This window comes from Littorina saxatilis, linkage group LG3 (genome assembly GCF_037325665.1).
Source record: "Littorina saxatilis isolate snail1 linkage group LG3, US_GU_Lsax_2.0, whole genome shotgun sequence".
Taxonomy (NCBI): Eukaryota; Metazoa; Mollusca; class Gastropoda; order Littorinimorpha; family Littorinidae; genus Littorina; species Littorina saxatilis.
The window spans coordinates 32928740-32951834 of record NC_090247.1 but is presented as its reverse complement, the minus strand read 5'-3'; the positions used below and the strand labels follow the sequence as shown (position 1 = coordinate 32951834).

Below are 23095 nucleotides of genomic sequence, written 5' to 3'. Positions count from 1 at the left end.
CACACACACACACACACACACACACACACACACACACACACACACACACATACACCACGACCCTCGTCTCGATTCCCCCTCTATGTTAAAACATTTAGTCAAAACTTGACTAAATGTAAAAAGGAGAATTAAGAAGGAAGGAAGGGGGAAGAGAGAGAGAGAGAGAGAGAGAGAGAGAGAGAGAGAGAGAGAGGGGGGAGGGAGAGAGAGAGGGGGGGGGGGAGAGAGAGATAGAGAGGGAGAGAGAGAGATAGAGAGAGAGAGAGAGATAGAGAATGTGAGAGATAGAGAGTGTGAGAGAGAGAGAGAGAGAGAGAGAGAGAGAGAGAGAGAGAGAGAGAGAGAGAGAGAGAGAGAGAGAGAGAGAGATGGATGGATGGATGTTTTATTGTTATAATCAATGAGTTGATTTTGACAATTTTCAGACAAATGAAATTGGTGCATAAAACGAAATTAATAAGGGTGAGATACATTGGGCTTTAAACATAGCCTACACATGCAAATAAGTGAGACAAAATAAAGAAAGAGCCTGCCAAATGTTGAGACATAATCATGAAAACATAGCTTGGAAAGATGATATAACTTAAGCAAACATTGTCAAACGACACCAAGACACATCTATATATATATACGACTAGTGTCTGTCTGTCTGTCTGTCTGTTCGCGATGCACGGCCAAAGTTCTCGGTGGATCTTTTTCAAATTTGGACACCGTATTCAGCTACACCCCGGACACAACCTCATCGATGAGATATTTCAACACGTGCTCTCAGCGCGCAGCGCTGAACCGATTTTGGTTCCACCTGAGCTACCCGGGCCCCCATACCGACACACCAAAGCCGCTAGACCACATCACAACGCCAAAGTTCTCGGTGGATCTTTTTCAAATTTGGACACCGTATTCAGCTACACCCCGGACACAATATCATCGATGAGATATTTCAACACGTGCTCTCAGCGCGCAGCGCTGAACCGATTTTGGTTTTTCTGTTCATTTCACCATTCCCAGTAACTCTTCCTTATCTTCTCCAGTGTTTTGCGTTTATCTTCCTTCCTTCGTGTGGCTTCAATCCATATTCCCGTTTCTACGTTACTATTTTTAGAATGTCACTGCGCTGTCCAGAACGCTTCCTTTGCACCCGTAAGTTGTTCTTACTGTCAAAGTGAAAAGGTCGAATCAATTTATAGCCACGCGAAAAATACACTGTCACCTATCTCTATATATTTATAGATATAGATATACATATATATATACGGCTTCTCTGTGTGTGTGTGTGTGTTTGTGTGTGTGTGTGGGCAACACCTGTGGATTTAAGAGTTCTGTTTGTGATGGGGTCTAGCGGCTTTTGTCTGTCTGTATGTTCTGGCATTTGAGAAGCCACAACATAATATAGGGCTAAGAAATAAGCTCTAAAATTCTCAATCCCGTTTGACAGGACTTCGCCTTCAAAGGTGATTGTGGTGAACCGCCACGCTGTCTGTCTCTGTCTCGCGATTCACCCCGGCGAAGCCGGGTATTCCTCTAGTACACAGATATACACGTACAGACACGGACACACACACACACACACACACACACACACACACACACACACACACACACACACATACAGATACACACACACATACAAACTAATTGAACAAACAATAAACTTCTGGACCCACATCGTTGAGTCAGAAGAAAATTCATATTTACGACAGGCTTACGCTGACATGATCGACAGACCACAAGACAGCTCACCGCAATGGATACATTTCATTCGAGCAATCATAGGTAACCTCGGACTGGACCATAACTGGATACTTCAGTCAGCAGTCCAAAAGAATGCGCTGATGAAAACTCTACGACGAGGACTAGAATACGAATACGTACGATTTTGGCAAGGAAAGAAGACTGAGGGCTCAAAACTGCAATACTACAACACAATTACTGACGGCGATTACGACTGTGAAGCATACTTGACATGTGTAACCAACCCCAAACACAGAAAAGCACTGTGTAGATTGCGTATTAGCGCTCACGATTTAAAAATCGAAAGGGGGAGATACACAAACACACCCAGAGAGGATAGAAAGTGCACCGTGTGTGGCGTAATTGAAGACGAGCTCCATTTCCTGGATAGTTGTACAAGATTTCATGATCTACGCTTGCAGCTTATGGAACATGCACGTGTTAATGCTCGAAATCCGAGTCAGCTGATGACGATGCAAGACGTACCGATACAGCAACAACTTGCTGAATTTGTATACAACTGCATGATTATACGCAATAATGACATAACTACAGATACATAACAATGTTGTAATCACTGCTCCATGGACGATATTTCTTCTTGTCTTTGCAAATATCCACTTCGTGTCTGATAAACCCTTTACTGTGTTTTTATGACAATTAAATGAGTTCTGAGTTCTGAGTTCTGAGTTCTGAGTTCTACAGATACACACGTGTGTGGGCACACACACAGCAAATCTATATATATATACGACTAGTGTCTGTGTGTCTGTGTGTCTGTGCCCGATGCACGGCCAAAGTTCTCGATGGATCTGCTTCAAATTTGGTGGGCTTATTCAGAGAGACCCCGGACACAATCTGGTCGATGAGAATTTTCAACACGTGCTCTCAGCGCGCAGCGCTGAACCGATTTTGGTTTTTCTCTGGATCCATTTCCAGTAACTCTTCCTTATCTTCTCCAGTGTTTTCAGCGTTTACCTCCCTTCCTTCGTGTGGCGTCAATCCATATTCCCGTTACTATTTTTAGAAGGTCACTGTCGACAACGCTCAATCCATATTCCCGTTATACTATTTTTAGAAGGTCACTACTCTTTTCCAGTGTTTTGCGCGTTTATCTCCCTTCCTTCGTGCGGTGCGCCGGCAAAGCCGGCGTACACTCGGCAAAGCCGGGTCCCCGGCGCAGCCGGGTATTCGGTTCGACTTCTTCCCGGCGAAGCCGTACCCGGCAAAGCGGGTATTCATCTAGTTATCTATATACGACTTGTGTCTGTGTGTCTGTGTGTCTGTTCGCGATGCACGGCCAAAGTTCTCGGTGGACCTTTTTCAAATTTGGAGACCGTATTCACCTACACCCCGGACACAATCTCATCGATGAGATATTTCAACACGAGTGATTTTTGGTTGGCCTGCTAATGATGAGTCGAGGCAATCAAGTTCGCATGCCTGCATCTATTTGCAAGTGTGTGTCCCCACGCATTACCCACCACCCTCACCCTCGAAAAATGTTCTTCTTCATTTCTTTACTTCGCGTAGTTATTGTAAATACCTTTCAGAACCACCGCTTAGTTATCACCATGTCAAATTGTTCATGCTTTGCACAGCCCAGATCCTAGCGTGTCAGGATGGCGACCTTCAGACTTCATGAGGGAGTACAACAACGCGGTCAAGAACCAGACCCTATTCGGGGACATCATGACATCACAGGGCTACGACGCGGTGTGGGCCATCACCTTAGCTCTCAACAACACCAGGCAGCGATTAATAGAGATGGGTAGGTTCCAAATGGGTAAAGAAAGCTTCAGTTGCAAAAATATAGTTAATAAAAAAAATTCCACTGATCTCTGAAACACCAAGTTGAGGACAGAATAAAGCAGAACAATATTGGTGACTGCGCGTGAGAGCAAGAAATGATAAGACCAAAAAATACTGTACTCACGTGTTAACGAAGCAGATACAAATCCCAATGTTCGACGTTTCGACCCTAGGGTCTTCCCCGGGAACACAAAACACGAAACAAAGCGGATAAAATAAAAGGACAGACAATAGAACAGAAAGAATAAAGTCAAGAAAGCAACTGTAATATTGACAAATGTTGTAACGTATTCGTTGACATTGGTTACTTAGGTCATAGACCATTTATCCTGGACCGCCAACTAGCTCTCTCTCCGCTCTTTCTCTCTATTACGAGGTAGCGGCCTCTCGCATTTAGGAACCTACGCTTACATGGCCTTTCAGAAATCAGGGGGACGTGATATCCGGTGTCGATTGTAAACATGGACGAAGTTGCCGAGGTAAGTTCTGAAAATGCTAAAATAAACTCAGCAAAAGTGCATAACGGAATGAGTCACATGTCACCTTTGCATGATTTTCATATTTTTACATTTTCCTAAAGAGTGTTTTATGCTCTATCCAGTGGTGAAAACCGTTTTAGAAAAGAGCAAAAACTGTTTGAGTTATAAGCCTGTGACTAAGGTGACCCTCACACTGTTACCAGACACTCCCCGGACTTATATGAAGCCTAGCGCAGAACCACGCGAGGTGACATGCGACTCATTTCGTGGTGGAGGGTCACATATGGAACATGTTTTTCGATGAGTTTTGTTAAGTTTAGTTTGGAGTTTTGGAAAATCCAGTTCATTGTCACCTCCCATTGTCACAAATAACTGGAGCGTGCTTTCTTTTCACTGTCTTCGAATCGCTGGCCTTTCAAACCGGACGCGACGCGCCCCTGAAAGTCGAGAGTCGTAACCTCGAAGGGTCACGTGACGAGTTGGCGGTCCAGGCTATTTGGTCTATGCTTAGGTGTACGTATGATAACGATCAGAGCAAAACGAAGTTGTGTGTAAGGCTGTTAGTCATATTACTAGTCATTCTTGTTGAATGTTTTCATGAAAAAACATTGAGACCTGATCCCCGAGGCTTGTTGTTTGTTTCAGATTATTTCCGATTTTAATTTTATTGCTGAAGAGGGAAAACAAAAAACTGCCCTATAATTGTCAGTTATGTGTTTCCTCATGTTTTATGTTGTCCTTATCGCGCTTATCGCTATTTAAAACACAAAAAGGGAAATGTCTTCCTGAAGCTTTTTACCTTGTTTCAGATTGAATTTCATTTAATGTCGCAGTCAAAAGAGAAGAAGGGAAACTTTCTTTCAGAGGCTAGTAATTTGTTTCTGATTTAACAATTGGACTGGTCATGCATGACTTGTCACATAGACTGACAAAAGGGCTGACAAATGGACTGTCGAATGATATGACAAATGGACAGACACATGATTTCAGGGGACTTTTTCTATACATACTAAACGTATATGTTGCAGACTAGTGATTGTTTTGTCATTGGTGGATTAAACAAATGATTTGAAAACTTTGGAATGGACTGACACATGATTTTACAGGCAGCAGCAAAGGACTAGAGGACTTTTCTTACACTGACGCAGACATGGCGGACTTGCTGTACTCCAGTCTTCTCAACGTGTCTTTCATGGGAGTGAGGGGTCCCATTGGCTTTGATTCCAACGGGGACCCTGTGGGCTTGGTCAAGTTAGATCGCGTTCAGGGTAAGTTTGTTTTCTGTGTGTGTGTGTGTGTGTGTGTGTGTGTGTGTGTATGTGTGCGTGTGTGTGTATGTGTGCGTGCGTGCGCGCGCGCGCGCGCGCGTGTGTGTGTGTGTGTGTGTGTGTGTGTGTGTGCGTGAGCCATAGTGTCTTCAATGCAAAATTAAAAATGCGTATCGTCGGTTCCATGATTTGCTGTAACAATAGCCATGTAATGATCCACTTTGGCCATTTTACCCATTGTTTGTAGTGCGAAATTAGAATTGCGTGTCGACGTTATTGTACAGCCCGTGTAGGAAAATATTTTTGACGGCTTGTCTGAGCCAAGAAGCACTGTTGCAAATTAGCACGGTCTAACCCTGACGGCAGTGACCTTTTCGGTGAGCCTCGCCCAAAACGCAGTGTTAAGATTATAGACAAACATCAACGAGTCGAGCTAATTACAGGCAAGAATCAGACAGCAGAGCACATCCTGCAGGCTTGTCCATACCACAGTGCTCTGAGGGACACCATCTGGCCAGAGGAGACAGCGCTACAAAAGAAGCTATACGGGCCCCAAAGAGGACTTGGAGAGGACAGCACGTTTCGCCCTGCAGTCCGGACTGACGATCTAACAGCGAACGACAAGAAATACAGTCAAATTTAAACATTTATTTGAATTAAAAAAAAAACCGAAAGTTATTGAATTTGATATATTTTATTAAGAATATTTTGAAAGAGTTCTGATTATTTTTTCACGTTCTTTATTTAAACAAAAACGAAAACAGAAACAAATACAGTCCTGTTAAAAAATGTATGATTACAATTATTTAGTTATGAATTAAGCTTGATTTATTTCCGTGTAATTTGAAGTGTTGTGTCTCATTATTACATATCTTTTTTGTCGTGTTTATTGCATTTTTTTGTTTAGAATTCATGTAACCCTAGGTTTTTGAAAAAATAAATATTGACTTGACTTGACTTGTCTTGACAGTGACCTTTCCATTATCATCAACGTTAAGGTTAATGCGACCTTCATTTCAAAATCAGGCATCAATAAGTGCACCTTGAAACTTTACATGCCACTTTGTTTCGGAATTACAGCTTTTTTCTGTTCCGACTTTGTACCCGTAATTGTGCACTACCCGGCTGTAAATAGAGGAATAGCTAATGCTTAGCCTTTTTTGTTGTTGATCATTTGATTGAGGGCAAACGAGAAAATACTCGTCCCATAAACGTAGCAGCACGGGGTGAACTTTTGCATTTTTTGATTTTGGATCTTAAGCTGTTTTGGATTTCAATAATGATGTCGTGCAGAAGAAGAAAAAGAAGAAACACACGATGACTTTTGACGTCTTTTGTATCATCACAAAACACCAAAGACCCTTAAGTGTTGTTCCCGGAAACGTTTTTTTTCCCCCAAGCTTTTATCGCTTTTTTTTATTTGTCTTCTAAAAGGACAGAGTATTATAAAGAACGCAGCCGCAGCCTGCGACATTAAAAAGAGTAGATAGAAAGTTAAAGGTACCGTCGTTCCCGCGTACAGATCATGCTCACCGCCACGTATCTGCCCAGGCTTTCACGTGGAATAAGAGCTTCTCCTTTTTACGTGAGCACATACCAAAAATCAATAGCGTGGCTTCATTCTGGAAAGAGTGGGAATTTTTGTGCGAACTAATTTAGCAGGTCGGAGTAGGATTTACTTAAAGGCATATGTACGCGCTCCCGTGTTTACAAAGTGTAGTTTGCCCATAATCGATGTCAAACGCACCATAAGACCATGTAATGACGATATGTCGCCATGCGCGGACCATATACATGCATTACAGCTTGTTTTAGAGTCTCAAAAACTTTGGATGTAAACAAAGACGCGGAGTTATTTCCCTTGCGTCAACGCTACCTCTGTTGGCAAATCTATAAATAGGACGATCCAGATCAAAATGAAAATTAACATATCTCAACATTGAAGGGGTCCTAGACCACAATATTTTGCAGGGAACTTAATTTAGCATGTCTCCAGCTGTTGGTAAAGCAATTAGCGTGTATAGTCATCGAGTACATATGGCTTTAACTAAAAAAAAATAATTCAACTAAATTGTCCAACTCTGCACATGAAGCAACTATAGGGTGTTGATTTTCTTGCAAGTGTTTAAAGTGAAAAAGTTGAAGGGTGCTCTAAACCCGTGTACAGGACTGATCTCTGGTGGTAAGCCTGAACGGTTACACGGAAAAGAGGGGTTTTCATGCACACCGCAGATAACCTGCTTAGTGCTGGGACCATCAAATGCTCCCTGGAAGGTGGGAGGGCTGTGACTGGGACATTGGGGGTCAAGAGAACAATGGCGGGGAAAAGTCGCCTTTCAGAAACGTATTGATCTAAATAGACCCTATTAAGACCATTTTATTCTTCCCTGGGACATTTGTAGTGCCCTCTTAAAATGGAAATGCCTTTTTAATCGACACTGTAGACATAGGCTACGTACCGCGGTTTTAATATAGGAAGATTTGCCTGTGTGTGTTTGTGTGTGTGTGTGTTTGTGTGTGTGTGTTTGTGTGTGTGTGTGAGTGTGTGTGTGTGTGTGTGTGTGTGTTTGTGTGTGTGTGTGTTTGTGTGTGTGTGTGTGTGTGTGTGTGTGTGGAGCTTTTGTTATTTGGCATATACACGAGTACATGCTTTATGGGCCGATTTTGGTTTTGTTCTTTTGTTGTATTTTTTCTCTAAAAAAACCCTCCTTCCAACTTTCTTTTCAGTTGTGAGCTTATCATTCATGTGTGTGTGTGTGTTTCGCTTCAGGTGGAGTGAAGAAAACGGTGGGGCTTTACAATCACCTGAGGACCGGCGACAACCAGTTAGAGTGGTCGAAAGATAATCCGATCATTTGGGAAGGTACTTGAGTTCCATGTTAGACTTAGAAGAGTTTGTCAGGATGTGCCGGTGTCAGTGACTGTGTGTCTATGTCTGTGTGTCCATCTACATGCCTGTCTGCAAAACACAAAATAGTTCTGCATGTGTATTGTGGTGTGAAGTGTATGATGAAATCTGCAAAGTTGTCTTTCGTTCCCAACAGGTGGCGCTTCTCCCCGTGACGCAACGGTGACGCGGACTGTCTACGTCACTCTGTCAGTTGCTCTGTACGCGTCAATGTCCGTCTTGGCAGGGCTGGGGATTCTGCTCGCCTGTGGCTTCCTCACTTTCAACATTGTATTGCGAAAAGTCAAGTACGTTAATGTACAGAGTTTGTTTTGTTGATGCGTCAAGTCGATTTTTCTATTGTTATTCTCTAAGAAGAAATACTGAGGAGAAAATGTGGGGGAAAAAGTAGAGCAGATTGTTAGATTGGTGATGCCGTGATATGTTCTGATGCTGTCCAGACTGCAAGATCATTGGCCTTGGAGATGTGTCTTCTAAGTTCATCTACTATCTCGTCTTTGAACACAATGAATGTGTCCCTATGTCTTCTTATTGCCGGATTTGATGACGTTTGAAACCTATTTAACGTTGAAAGGTTTTGCAAATAGCCCATGGGTCTTAAACTCGTTGGGGGTCCTTTAGGGTGGTCGCTTCGGGCAGGTGTTCGTTATCGAGAGGCCAGGACAGGTTCGACTGTATACTAATAATGAATAATAATAAGGACAGCTTATATAGCGCGAACTGCATGAAGCTATGCTCTCCGCACGTACAACATTGTATTGCTAAATGTCAACTTGAGTACGTCCATGTACAGAGTTTGCTGTATGACTGTATGACAAATGTATGGTATTTTTTCTCTTTTCTGTGTTTGTAGAATGGTGAAGATGTCATCACCACGACTAAACAACGTGATCCTTTTTGGGTGCATTGCTGCCTACTGCTCCGTCTTCGTACAAGATGCGGGTGGGACTCACGGTACCGTGGGGTGTGAGGTATAAGCACAACAATCTTGCAAATATAGTCCCACAACAGTGGTCCCTGCCATGTGAGGCCCCCGTCTGGTGAGAAGAAGCCTCACATGAAAGGACATATCCTGTTGTCTCTTTGTCTGTTATTTCTACCAAAATAAAATTATACCTGCAATGTCGGGACACTTTTTAGCAGGTCCTAGTGATGTCCTCTCTTCCCAGCTACCATTGTATAGACTTGCTATGTTAGCAGGTCCCAGTGATGTCCTCTCTTCTCAGCTACCATTGTATAGACTTGCTATGTTAGCAGGTCCCAGTGATGTCCTCTCTTCTCAGCTACCATTGTATAGACTTACTATGTTCGCAGGTCCCAGTGATGTCCTCTCTTCTCAGCTACCATTGTATAGACTTACTATGTTAGCAGGTCCCAGTGATGTCCTCTCTTCTCAGCTACCATTGTATAGACTTACTATGTTAGCAGGTCCCAGTGATGTCCTCTCTTCCCAGCTACCATGTATAGACTTACTATGATAGCAGGTCCCAGTGATGTCCTCTCTTCTCAGCTACCATTGTATAGACTTGCTATGTTAGCAGGTCCTAGTGATGTCCTCTCTTCCCAGCTACCATTGTATAGACTTGCTATGTTCTTCAACCCGTCATGGCTTGCGACGCTACTAGTGAATCTCTAGATGAAACATCGATCTGATCAGATACAATAGTTATATACACTGTGGCTTTTTGCGTTCGGTGATATGTCAGTGTATTTCTGTAATTTTATTTACTTCCTGATAATTGCCAGGGGCGGACGAGGGGGGGGGGGGGGTTCTGGGGTTTCCGGACCCCCCCAGCCAAAAAATAAAAAAACAATTTGTGTTTTTTTGGGTTGTTGTTGTTGTTGTTTGGGGTATTAATCAGTGACAAAATCTGCTGCCTGAAACTGGTAATGATCATCCTCAGAATGCACCAGATTGCACCATTTTGCATTCTTTTTTTCAAAATTTTCCGGGGGGGCATGCCCCCGGACCCCCCTAGCAAGCTAGGTGTTTCGCGCCGTCGGCTCGGCGCTTCGCGCCTTCACACCCATATCTTCACAATATACTTTTGGAAACCCCCCCCCAATAAAATGAACTGATCCGCCCCTGATTGTATTCTCTTGTGGCTGAACAGCAGCTTTCTTGGCGTCGCATAGAAGCTTGTTCGTTGCTTTTATATACTCATGCAAGTAGGCCTACAGACAGACAGACAGACCCCTTTTCTCTCCGTCTCTATCTCTGTCTTTCTCTGTCTGTCTCTGCCTCTGTCTGTCTGTCTGTTTGTCTATGTCTCTGTCTGTCTGTCTGTCTCTCTGTCTGTCTGTCTCTCTCTTTTACCACTCGCTCCTCCCGCCCAAAGTCATATAAGCGAACATTCAACAGCTTGATCGCATTTTTCAAAAATATAGCGTATTCATGCATGGCAAACCAAGGCCATAGTACGGCGTCTATCGTTGACTATCTTTCTTCAGATAATAAACATTTCTTGTTTTACATCTTTTTTGCAGGTCAAGACAGCCTTGCTCGTTGTGGGCATATCTTTTGCCTTCGGTGCTCTGTTCGCCAAGACATGGCGGGTGCATGTTATCTTTACCAACACCAAACTGAAAAGAAAGGTACATGTTACATTTAAACGTGCACAAAATGAGATCGTGTGTACGAGTAATTATTGAGAGCTAAAAACGATAAATGATCGACATACACACACAAAAATTATAGAAACAACAGCCGACTTTCTTTGTACCGTAATTTATGAGTGCATGTATACCCCAATTTTCATTCAATTTTCTGGCTTTACACAAACAACATTCAAATAGTAGAAACAACTCCTCCCCCCCCCCCCCCCCTTCTTATATTACAGGAAGAAACTACGCTTTCGCTGGGTTTATGATGCGTTGCTGTTTGATTAACTTTGTTAAACTCTGTTCCAAGACGAGATGATGTCTTTGAAGTACCTGAATAAAATAAATTGTATTGTTTCAACAGCGGAAAATGATGAAGACATTTTTTGTACTTATTATATGTGCTTCCTATATTGTAATTGAGACAAACTAAAAGCGCTGACATACAGTTCGGAATTGAATATACGCACATACTATCATATGCACGCGCGCACGCACGCGCATGCAAGCACGCACGCTCACACACACACGCTCACACACACACAGGCTAATAGCGCTGACATAGGATTCGGAATTGAATACACACCCACACACAGATGCGTGCGCACACACGGACACACACACAAACACACACACACACACATACACACGCACACACGCACACACACACACACACACACACACACACACACACACACACACACACACACACACACACACACACACACACACACACACACAGTATTGCGAAAGGCTTATTTCCAAATTATATTTCCAAATGAATAGTGAGTGGACGGGCGCAGTGGCGTGGTGGTAAGACGTCGGCCTCCTAATCGGGAGGTCGTGAGTTCGAATCCCGGTCGCTGCCGCCTGGTGGGTTAAGAGTGGAGATTTTTCCGATCTCCCAGGTCAACTTATGTGCAGATCTGCTAGTGACTTAACCCCCTTCGTGTGTACACGCAAGCACAAGACCAAGTGCGCACGGAAAAGATCCTGTAATCCATGTCAGAGTTCGGTGGGTTATGGAAACACGAAAATACCCAGCATGCCTACTCAACGAAAGCGGAGTGAAGCTGACTATGCTCTCAGAGTATAGTTTGGGGAACCCAAATGGGCAAACGAGCTCACACGTAACCAGAAAATTCTGGAACGCTGAAGAAGAAGAAGAAGAAGAATAGTGAGTGCTTCGCTGTGTTACTCCAGAGGAAAAAGCAAAGGTTTTCAAACAGATTGAACGCTTTTAGTCCGTGATCTGAAAAAGAAATTGTTATCAAAAAGAATCCTCTTAAATTCTGTTGTTTCTGGCTAGTTTACCATTCCATGTATTAAATTAGATTCTAGTTATTGAAATGGTAGCTATCATGTGCAAATCTGTAATTGAATGATGTCATGTTGGTGACTGGTTATGTCTTAAAAAATGGGGGAAGTGATAATAACTCTGTTACTTTTGCGACTACAATTTCCGTTAAAAAAATGTTTGATCACAAAACATGCACAAATACAGGTAAACAAAACGAATCAACGTAATGTTACGTAAACCTTACAAATGACGTCACAGGCTTGACGTCAATACAAATCAAGGGAGACATTCTAAAGCTGGAGAAACGTTTTTCATACAATCGTGTTTAATCATCAAATACGTTTGATTTTTATACTCACATATAATGTGATGTATGCTGATTACGTACTAACAGAGATATTGGCTAAATCTTACAACCTTGAATGAAGACACTCTTCATAACTGTCATATTAAAAAGAAGTCGCGTTGAGCGAAATTAGTACATTTAGTCAACCCGTCGTAATCACAGAATGAATATAACGCACTATATTTACTCGAGGCCTTAAGCCATAAAAGATCTTGCCACTTTCACGAAAAAAAGCGTGCAGAAAGTGAATAGCCAGTGTAGCGCTGTAGCGTATAACCTGCTCGCATATATCGCTTGAAGTGACAAACCAGTATAGCGCAGCAGATTACAGGGCTTCACAGGAAAGCGCGCTTTTCTCTATTCTTTTTAACTTTCTGAGCTTGTTTTTCATCCAAACATAACATTTCTACATGTTTTCGGAATCAGGAAATGATAGAGGATAAGATTACATTACTTTTAAATCGATTTCTGAACTTTTAGTTTTAATTAGAATTTTTCACATGTTTAATTATATGAGCTAATTGTTTTTAATCCAAATTATATAACATATCTCTATGTTTTTGGAGTCAGGAAATACTAAACAATAAGATACAATTATTTTTAAATCGATAACTAAACATTTTATTTTAATTAGAATGTTGAGATTTTTAATGACCAAACTCATTAATACATTTTTAAGCCTTCAAGCTGAAATGCAATACCAAAGTCCGGGCTTTGTCGAAGATTGCTTATCCAAACTTGTAATCAATTTGATCAAAAAATGAGGGTGTGACAGTGCCGCCTCAACTTTCACAAAAAGCCAGATATGACGTCATTAAAGACATTCATAAAAAAAAATGAAATTATCAAAAACTTTCATGTTAAGTTTAATGAAGATCGGTCCAGTAGTTTTCTCTGAATCGCTCTACACACACACATACACACATACACACAGACAGACACACATACACCACGATCCTCGTCTTGATTCCCCGTCTATGTTAAAACATTTAGTCAAAACTTGACTAAATGTAAAAAAGGGAAGAATGCAGGCTGGTCCATAAAATATGTACCTATTTCCATTTTGCTCTGACATTTCTGTTTTTCTAGATTTCTATTTAGGTTTTAGGCAGAATGCATAAGAAACATTGACATTTAAGAAAATATAAGTTCGAATGACATTATATCATTAACCCGCGAGTCAAACGGGCGACGATTATTTCGCGACCAGATTAGCGAAATGCACTTGGTGTTCTCGCGGGAGGGACTTTAGCAGGGGGCATTTGCCATTCACAAAACTTGTAAATCCTTTGCAAACAAAATTATATACTGAGAGTTTTCCAAACTAGAGAACTGTACATTTATGCACGCAGCGAGCAGTTTTCATGTGAATAGCCTTCTTTTAAATCATTAATAGGAGTTACCTCCCTTCAATGTATTACAAAGTACAGTAAAAGTTACATCCCTTTGCTTCTATAAATTTCCTGAACTGTCCGGTTAATTGTTTTCTTCTGCATTTCTTGTTCTCATAGGAGCAATAGAGAGTCTCTAAAATCGCTGGCATTATGTGTGCTTGCTATAGATAAACTCTATGCATTGAACTGGCTTTGCATTATTTATATATGATGCAGGCTGTATTCAAGAAAGGGGAGGTTAATAATCTGAGAAAGGAAACAATGAATCAAGAAACTGAAACCCAGGTGCACATCTGCGGCTGTTATGCAGTGTGCATGCCCACTATCTTGTTCCTGCCTCTTGCCATCTGGCGACCACAGACACACAGACAGACAGACAGACACGCTTACATCCATTTTTATTTATGTAATAGCTAATTAGATAATAGAAGATATAGAGAATACTACATGGCTTGCTGTGTCGTACCAGATTTACACGAGTTGTTTTTTTAAATATTGAACTGCAAGCGAAAGCGAGCTGTTCACTATTTGAAAAAGCAACGAGTGTAAATCTGGTGCGACACAGCAAGCCATGTAGTATTCTGTTTATCCTACATACTTTACTTGCGTGTATTTTTTACTGAAAATGTCCTGCAGTCCAGGCAGCTAACTTGAAGACACTTGTTTTGGAACCTCGATCTCTTCTAAAGCGTCGTGCAATCTATTCAGTCAAAGTAAATAAACGTCACTCTGAAAGTGTGGCACGACGTGTTAGTTCTAAAAAATCATGGAGGGTAATTAGCGAGCGCAATTTTTTCTATAATGACGTTTGTCTCGGTGACTTTGGCATCATAAGCAGTGGAAAAACAGGTCCCTGCCAAACTTGCTTGACATGACCTCATTTACATGATATACACACGTGTGGTTTGAACGATTATTATATCACGAGTGTTTCTCTCACGTATGTAGGATAAACTAGTTTTATACTAGTTTAAAAGTGCAGCACAAAAGGGGTTTTCGTCTTCAAATTTGTGATTAAACACGTTAAGCACAATTTGTGCGAGTTCCCAAGGAAAATTGTCACGAACGGACACGCGTACGCTCCATCTTGACACCAGACGGGCTAGTAATCAGTAATTACACACCATGGATTTTAGGATCAGGCCGGTTTTGTCAGAGATGCTTAATTAACTGCTCACTCGCACCAGAAGCAATTGCTCGCCTTGTCAAAGATTTTGTTCAGAAGAAACACTTACTAGTTGTGAAACCGTCGTATTAATCCAAAGTATACGACCATGCTGGTATGTTACACACACACACACACACACACACACACACACACACACACACACACACACACACACACACACACACACACATATAAACACACACACACACATACGCAGATACATACATACTCACTCAACTACACAAAATTCACACATACAAGCACTCACATACTATCAAAACACACACACACACACACACGCACACACACACACACGCACGCACACACACACACTAACACACACACACTCACACACACACACACACACACACACACACACACACACACACACACACAAATAAACACGCACACACATACAGATACATACAGACTCAAACAACTACACAAAACTCACACATACACGCACTCATACGCACTATCAAAACACACACACACACACACACACACACACACACACACACACATAAACTTTCGCCACCTTTTGACCTAATTTTGGACAACACGCTAAAAGAAAGCCCAAATAAAGGACAAAACAACATCTTAAATAGCAAAGGAATCAGTAGCATCTAAAGCACATGCAACAAATTGACCATAATTACAAAAATACATGTAGAAAGAATTTAACATTTGTTAACAGTTCTAAACGCAATTTTGTTGTGAAAAACAAGTTTTTGTGGAAATTCCAAACTTTTGTCATGTAATTCTAACCAAATGGTTGCTTTAAAGAGGTGGCGATTCTGTGAAAACGCTTCGGTCAGACTTTCAGAAATCTACATACTTTTAGTCACAATTGATGTATAAACATTTGACAGCACAAGACTCCTTGATCAGTGTTTTGTAGGGACTTCAATATAACTGAAAAAGACAGGAACATAAGTATAGATTTTCTTTTTTTCAGTACATGCCGCAATTATTACGTCTTTTGCACAATGACGTCACAGCATTGACTTTATTTTTGCAACGAGTCAAAACTTCAAACATATGCCGTTAGTTTTGCTTCAGACCTTTTACACCAAAGATGGATTTTTCTAAGTCGAGGATTTTTGCGAACAGTGACCCCATTTGGAGACACATTCTGTTATGAAAGCTACCACTGCAAGTTCTTTTGAGGCCTGTTTAGAATAGCAGAGATACAATACTTCACAAAACAGCTCAGCATATGGAGGATTCCCGTATGATAACAATTCACCTATTTGGTCCACTCAGATCACGGACTATTTAAGGAATAAGCCAATGGATGAAGTTCTGACGTTTGGCCTACATTTGTTGTTTATTGCATACCTGTACTTAAAAGTTCACGTACTTTCCACAAGAAGACGAAGTTCGTCGGTTCTTGTATGGGAAAAGGGTTCCAGTAATTTGTTTGTTGTGAAAATGTCAGCTTTGGTTTGTCCGCTTTCATTTGGAAAGAGTGATTGCCTGCACGAACATCAAATCACGCTTCATCCAACTTCCCAGAAAAACGAATGGTCCCATAAATAAAATTGTTCAGAAAATCACTGTTTTGGTTTTCTCTCGAGGAAACAGTGATGTTGGAATTGTATTTCCTTGTACAAGTTGAACGAAATTATTCTGGACGATTGCTTTTCATTGCAAACAATAAAACTTCTTCAGAAGAAGAAGACGCCTAATTTTAAGAAAGTAAAACATTGCTCTGACTTCCCTTTAGTAAATAGTCCCACCAGAATGTCATTTCCTTATTCTACTTGAAAGAACCAAATTATGACAAACAATGGCTTTTTGTTGCAAACGATCAAACTGCTTCTTTAGAAGAAGCCACCCAATTAGTGGAAAGTAAGAACGGCCATGTTCTAGGATTTTATCGAAGTGGAATGTATTTTCATTTGTGTTTACTTGACCTTTATGTCTTCAACGAGTTTCAGTCAGATTGTTTTTGTCCCAAAACATACTTGATGATTTGTGAGGTACTGCTATCTAACGATCGGGATTTGAGTTGATTATCATCAAAGTGCTTGTGTGCAAAGAACATCCTCATAGGTCCCGTTTCCACTTGTCTGAAAGGTAAACATAAAAACTGATTGCAATGCGTTCACTTTTAATGCCTCCTCTACGTTGAACAAGAAATATTTGACAAAACTGTTGGCTTCATTTCTTAATGGGAAGTACATGTAGGCTACAAAGAGGCGATTATGTAGTGTTTGTTACAGTTTGAGAATAAACATTTAACACATTCCATCGACTTTTTGTTTGAAATGCAACACTTGATTATTCCGTCGTTGAGCATTTAAAGAGGAACCGGTTTCAAAATGGCAAGTGACGGTTTTGAAGTCCAGGTTGTAATTGTTACCTTTTTAGGCCTTTGTATAGAATAAAGATTTCCTGGACGACCGTGCACGCCATGAAACAGTTTATGTGAACATGTAAGGAGGATGGAACTTAAAGGTCGATGTGTTGGTGGCGTATCTGTCAATTAAGTAGATCTGTATTTCGGTGCACGACGCATCTCAATGTTCGACAGTGAAATGTTACTTACACACAAGATTAAGAACAAATAAATATAAATATTTTGTTGGGACATTTTCCTTTTGGTGAATGAAGCAATCTTAGTTCTGTATAACATACTATGATCTGACGAATGTGTTTTCGAGTGCTGAGTCGTGTTCAACTGATGACGTGGTTATATATAGGCCAAGTATTGTGACGTAGTGACATGTGACGTACTAGCTGTGTGATGTGTCTGCGTGAAGGTTTATTCTTAGTGACGCTGTGCTGATCACATGGTGGTGTATGACATGACGTACTATTTGACGTATGTGTGTAAAGGCCCTAAGTGACACAGCTGTTCGGTATATTGTGAATAATGGTACTGATCAATATCATGGTGTCGTTTGTATCAGACGGCGTGATGTAGTGACGTATGTCGTACTGTGTGACGTGTCTGTGTGCAGATTCTTAGTGACGTACATCTGTTCGGTATGATGGGAATACTGGTGCTGATCAACATGATAGTGCTAATTACATGGTGGATTTTGGACCCAAGGGAAATCACAGTCACCTCAGTCAAATCAAGTTTGGTAGGTAAACTTTTTGTTTATTTTGTCTCCTTTTTACTATCTGTTTCGGAATTCATCTGTAGATCAGTGAATTACAGTTCTGCTGATTTAGATCCTTCTGTCCATGCTTAGCATCGATATTGCAAACTATTTGCTAAAACACAATGACATCTGTCTTCTCTGGTTGTAGCATGTCACACTTGCGTCTGTCTGATGACTTTTAGGGGCTATTCAAGTCTCCTTATTTTCGTTCGGGTTGGAAAGGGAAGAGAGCAGTTCCCTTTCTCTTCATGCTTTTCAAGGAAGCTTTTCCCAGTCGGAAGCATTTGGTCTTCCATATTTTCATTGTTTCAAGTTTGAGTGGTGTACAAGTGCAATTTTCGAGCAAAGTCAAAATAGTTCAAACACTTTTTTCATCAGTGCATTTGTTGTGTGGTATGATCGCAGGAAGGGGACGCGGCGGGTGAAGTTTTGGTGAAGAGGACCGAGCTATCGTGTGTATCTGAGTACGAGCTGTACTTTCTGGGCACACTGTACGGCATCCAATCCCTGGTCCTTCTCTTCGGTACCTTTCTGGCGTTTGAGACGAGAAATGTGAGAAGGCCGATATGTCCATTTATAAGATCGGGAGAGTGTGTGTGTGCGTGCGTGGGAGTGTATGTGTGTATACACATTTACACACACATATATATGTGTGTGTGTGTGTGTGTGTCAGTGTGTTTGCGTGCGTGCGTGCATGTGTGTGTGTGTGTGTGTGTGCGTGTGTGTTTCAAGTCTTTGCGTGAGAGTTCTGACGTAGCATGCCTATAAATTGCTGATGTTATCTGTCTCCCCTCAATGGGGGGCCCGGGTAGCTCAGGTGGTAGAGCTCTTGACTTGTGATCCTAGGGTCGCAGGTTCGAATCCGGACCGGGACGGACACGGGTCAAATTTATGTGGCATATGTGCAGACCCAGAGACGGTATTCATGTCCCAACCCCGTGAGGGCGTAAATCTTGAATTTCTCCCGTCTCTTTTCAATGTCAGTTTGTTTGTTTGTTTGTTTGTTTGCTTAACGCCCAGCCGACCACGAAGGGCCATATCAGGGCGGTGCTGCTTTGACATTTAACGTGCGCCACACACAAGACAGAAGTCGCAGCACAGGCTTCATGTCTCACCCAGTCACATTATTCTGACACCGGACCAACCAGTCCTAGCACTAACCCCATAATGCCAGACGCCAGGCGGAGCAGCCACTAGATTGCCAATTTTAAAGTCTTAGGTATGACCCGGCCGGGGTTCGAACCCACGACCTCCCGATCACGGGGCGGACGCCTTACCACTAGGCCAACCGTGCCGTTCAATGTCAGTGCAGTATGCACATTTTGCACAGATGAAGTGTGGCACAGACAATGAGGACGACACCAATGACGACTACGAGAACAACAGCAAGAACAACAACACAAATGAAATAAGGACACCAACAACAACAACAAACCGTAATACCAAAACCAACAAGGGAAATTAGTGCAAGGGAAAATCAAGGAAGAAGCAAAGAAATCGGGAGACACTGGACATAGTAGTATTCCCAAAGCAAAAAATGCCATTTCATATTTCTTTTAATTATATTACTTTAATTATATTATTTTAATCATGTAGGTGCACTACCCTGAGCTGAACGACAGCAAGTTCATCGGGATGTGTATCTACAACGTGGCGCTGCTCTCCATCCCCGCTGTGGTGGTGGGCATGGCTTTGGATCCTGGGGTGGACCTCAAGTATGCCCTTAGCTCGGGTCTGGTTCTGCTGGGGACTACCGTCACCCAGTGCCTCATCTTTGTACCGAAGGTAAGTTACTGTATCTATCTTCATGTACTATCTTCTTCGCTGCTCTTCTCGCCATCCCCGCTGTGGTGGTGGGCATGGCTTTGGACCCTGGGGAAGACCTCAAGTATGCTGTTACCTCCGGTCTGGTTCTGCTGGGGACTACAGCCACCCAAGTGCCTTGTTACTATTTCTGTCTACTATCAGGTCAGGCTTTGGACCCTGGGCTAGACCTCAAGTATGTCATCTCCTCGGGTAGGGTTCTTCTTGGGACTACTGTCACCCAGTGCCTCATCTTTATACCGAAAGTAAGTTTCTTTTTTTTTACTATCTTCATCGTTGCTCTTCTGTCAATCCCAACTGTGGTGGGGGTGGGTTTGGACCTGCGACAGACCTCTAAAAGAATGCTCTTACCTCCGGTTTGGTTCTGCTAGGGGCTACTGTCAGCATGTGCCTCATCTTTGCACCAAAGGTAATTAAGTTACTATTTTTAACTACTGATCTAAAACGTGGGGCCGCTTCTATTATTTCTATCTTCTATCAGGTCTAGACTTCAAGTACGCCCTAAACTCCGGTTTGGTTCTGCTGGGGACTACTGTTCCACAGTTTCCTCATCTTTGCACCAAAGGCCGTAATTGGTGATCTGTTTTGCTTTGTTTGGACGGGATTTTTGCTCTGCATCTAAAGTGAGCTTTGACTATTCAGAATCTCACTCTAGCTGACGGTTTATCGTTTTAGGCGTTGTTCTGGATCTTGTCGTAATTATTGAAACTAAGTCTTAATTTTTGTCGCCGTTGCAGGTGGCGTCATATCGACATCACAAGGTCCACGGCATCGGTGACGACATAACGACCATGAGGGATAACGTGACGTTGCGTGGCGAGGGTCCGTCAACGGTGTCCAGTCTGGCCCTTCCTCCTATCGTTCCAAACCGCGCAGCCACCTAACTTATCACCGGTCAGGGGTGGGCAATGAACTGTTGCTGTAGAGATAATTGTGAAGTGCTTGTCGAAAGATGATGCGACTGAGGAATTTGGATAACAGTTCTGTCGCAGAGAAATGCACGACTGCAACAGGTGCCCATCCCTGTCACTGTATAGAAAGCTGTCTTAGACACATGCCAGGCAGCAGACCAATGAGAACGTCAGTTCAGATTGACAGAAGTCGTATGATGATAAATGTTTTTTTAACGCCCTCGCGATTAAACCATTAGGGGCATATGTTTCTATGTCCAGAGTATGTATGTCCCGCAATAGGCTACTAGGTCGTGGCGTGGCTGGCTAGTTGCAGAAAACGTGTGCGGGAATAGTGTGTCGATCCTATCTGAGCCCTTATGCCCAATCGCAGCCGTCGTCGCCAAGTCACTCAAACGGTTTACTATCAAAAGAATATATCTCTAGACATAGATATAATCTATTTTATATCTCTATTGTAGACTAATGCACATATCCCTCTGTGTTTCCAGATTGTGAAGATGCCTTCTGAGATTCAAACCTAAACACTCAAGCCCTTTGGTTGTTTGGTTCCCCATCCCCTATACTATCATTAGCACTAAATACATACCCCTTTGTTGCGTCGTTACTCGACCATTAAAGGCAGAGTAAGCCTCCCGTAAACCATCACAGATACGGTCAGGCTTTTACACACAGTACAAACACCATTTCATTTAAACACTCACCAATTGAGAACATCCTAGGTGCCCTCCGTAAAGAGCGAACAATTTTCAAAGAATTTATTTTTGCGTGGTTTATCTTACCCCTGAGCCATCGTGAACCCGTGTGATCCAGTTTTCCCTTTTCACAATGCAGTCGTCATAGTTAGTCATTTGAATGCGACTCGACGTGAGCTTATCTACAATAGCACGTTTTTTTTTATGCACGAAACAACGGCTGTGGTTCACAAGAACTCTAGCGATGGCTTTTGACTGTTGAGAGGAACGGCGATTTGCACTGATAAACCGGCCGTCGTCTGCTACGACCCTTGCGTGACCCTGCTTCCGGGCTTTTCTTTTTTTAAACTTTCACAACTTCGAATTGTTCTGATCTTGTCTTGATGAAAAACGAATTCTTTTATGATTAAAGAATGTTTGTGTAACAAGCTGTCAATTTATTATTTAGATTTTAAAAGTTAGGTCTAGCGCAAAAACGAGGCGCCGTTGTTGTTAACGGAACAAGTCTACGAAAATAAATTCTTTGAAAATGTCTCACGCTCGACAGAAAGCAGCCAGGATGTTCCCGTTCGGTGAGCGTTCAAATGGAAGTATGCTTGTACTGTATTTAGACGCTCGGGGAGCTCTGTGATGGTTTACGGGAGGCTTACTGTGCCTTTAAGAAATTATAGACTATCACATTCCTCCGTGTTCCCACATCATGTCGTGCAGCTACCTCCAAAGAAGAGACAATCCCCTTCAACCTTCCTGGTGGCCTGCTGGTCGTTGTACTATACTGATCCCCTTATAAACAGCATGTTCTAATCACCTAAACATACACCTTTTACTTCACATTCATGATGCCAAGACAATCAACCACCAACGAATGTTTCACTCGTCATAAAAAAAACTTTACACATGCGTTTGAGGGCAGATCTTTCTGATGAGGCTGTTGATTGTAAAACCAAGTATATGACTGAAAAGGCCATTGATTTCCCTACCTTGTTCAGAAAACAGATTGAGTTTACATGGCGTAGTAGTGTCAATACAGTGGAACCTACAATACAGACACCCCCCAAAATCAAATTCGCAAAATCAAGGTTCCCGCGATAAAATCGACAAAAATTCAGAAAAACTAAATCGAAACATGTTTAGCATGTCATTATAGACGGAACAATTACATCTGCACCCAAAACAGTCAGTTTTGTTCACATATCTTGTCTAACATGGACGCTATGGCATGCTGAGCGGTGTAGGTGTCAATCCTCTCAGCAGGCATACAAGGGAGTTTTTGAAGCCGTGTTAGCGGGTAGTGAGACACAAAATGGTACATTTGAGTAACTCGTTAACGCATTGTCTTCAAACTTTCAGTGATTTGTGCTAACACATGTCGTAAACTACACACGGAATCTCAAGTCATTTGAGATATTAGTTCTGCTGTTATGCGACATACCAGAAAGAGTTTTAAAAATAAAGATGTACCCTGTCCGATTAAACAGAAAAAAATATTAAAATTAGCATGCATTTAGAAAAATAAAAGCTTCAATTTACCCTTAAATTTAA

At 42.0% G+C, this 23095-nt stretch overlaps 1 protein-coding gene across 1 annotated transcript in view; it reads left to right on the top strand.

Annotated features, from left to right (window-relative positions):
• The window catches only part of LOC138961175 (gamma-aminobutyric acid type B receptor subunit 1-like), a 64675-nt gene extending 42256 nt beyond the window's left edge, over positions 1-22419 (top strand). The window contains exons 7-15 of the mRNA XM_070332775.1: positions 3333-3502; positions 5129-5290; positions 8335-8485; positions 9052-9169; positions 10686-10793; positions 17977-18102; positions 18529-18675; positions 19720-19908; positions 20685-22419. Of these exons, the coding sequence (XP_070188876.1) occupies positions 3333-3502; positions 5129-5290; positions 8335-8485; positions 9052-9169; positions 10686-10793; positions 17977-18102; positions 18529-18675; positions 19720-19908; positions 20685-20831 (1318 nt within the window). The 3' untranslated portion in view covers positions 20832-22419. The remainder of the gene's footprint in view (positions 1-3332; positions 3503-5128; positions 5291-8334; positions 8486-9051; positions 9170-10685; positions 10794-17976; positions 18103-18528; positions 18676-19719; positions 19909-20684) is intronic.
• The last annotated feature ends 676 nt before the right edge of the window (positions 22420-23095 follow it).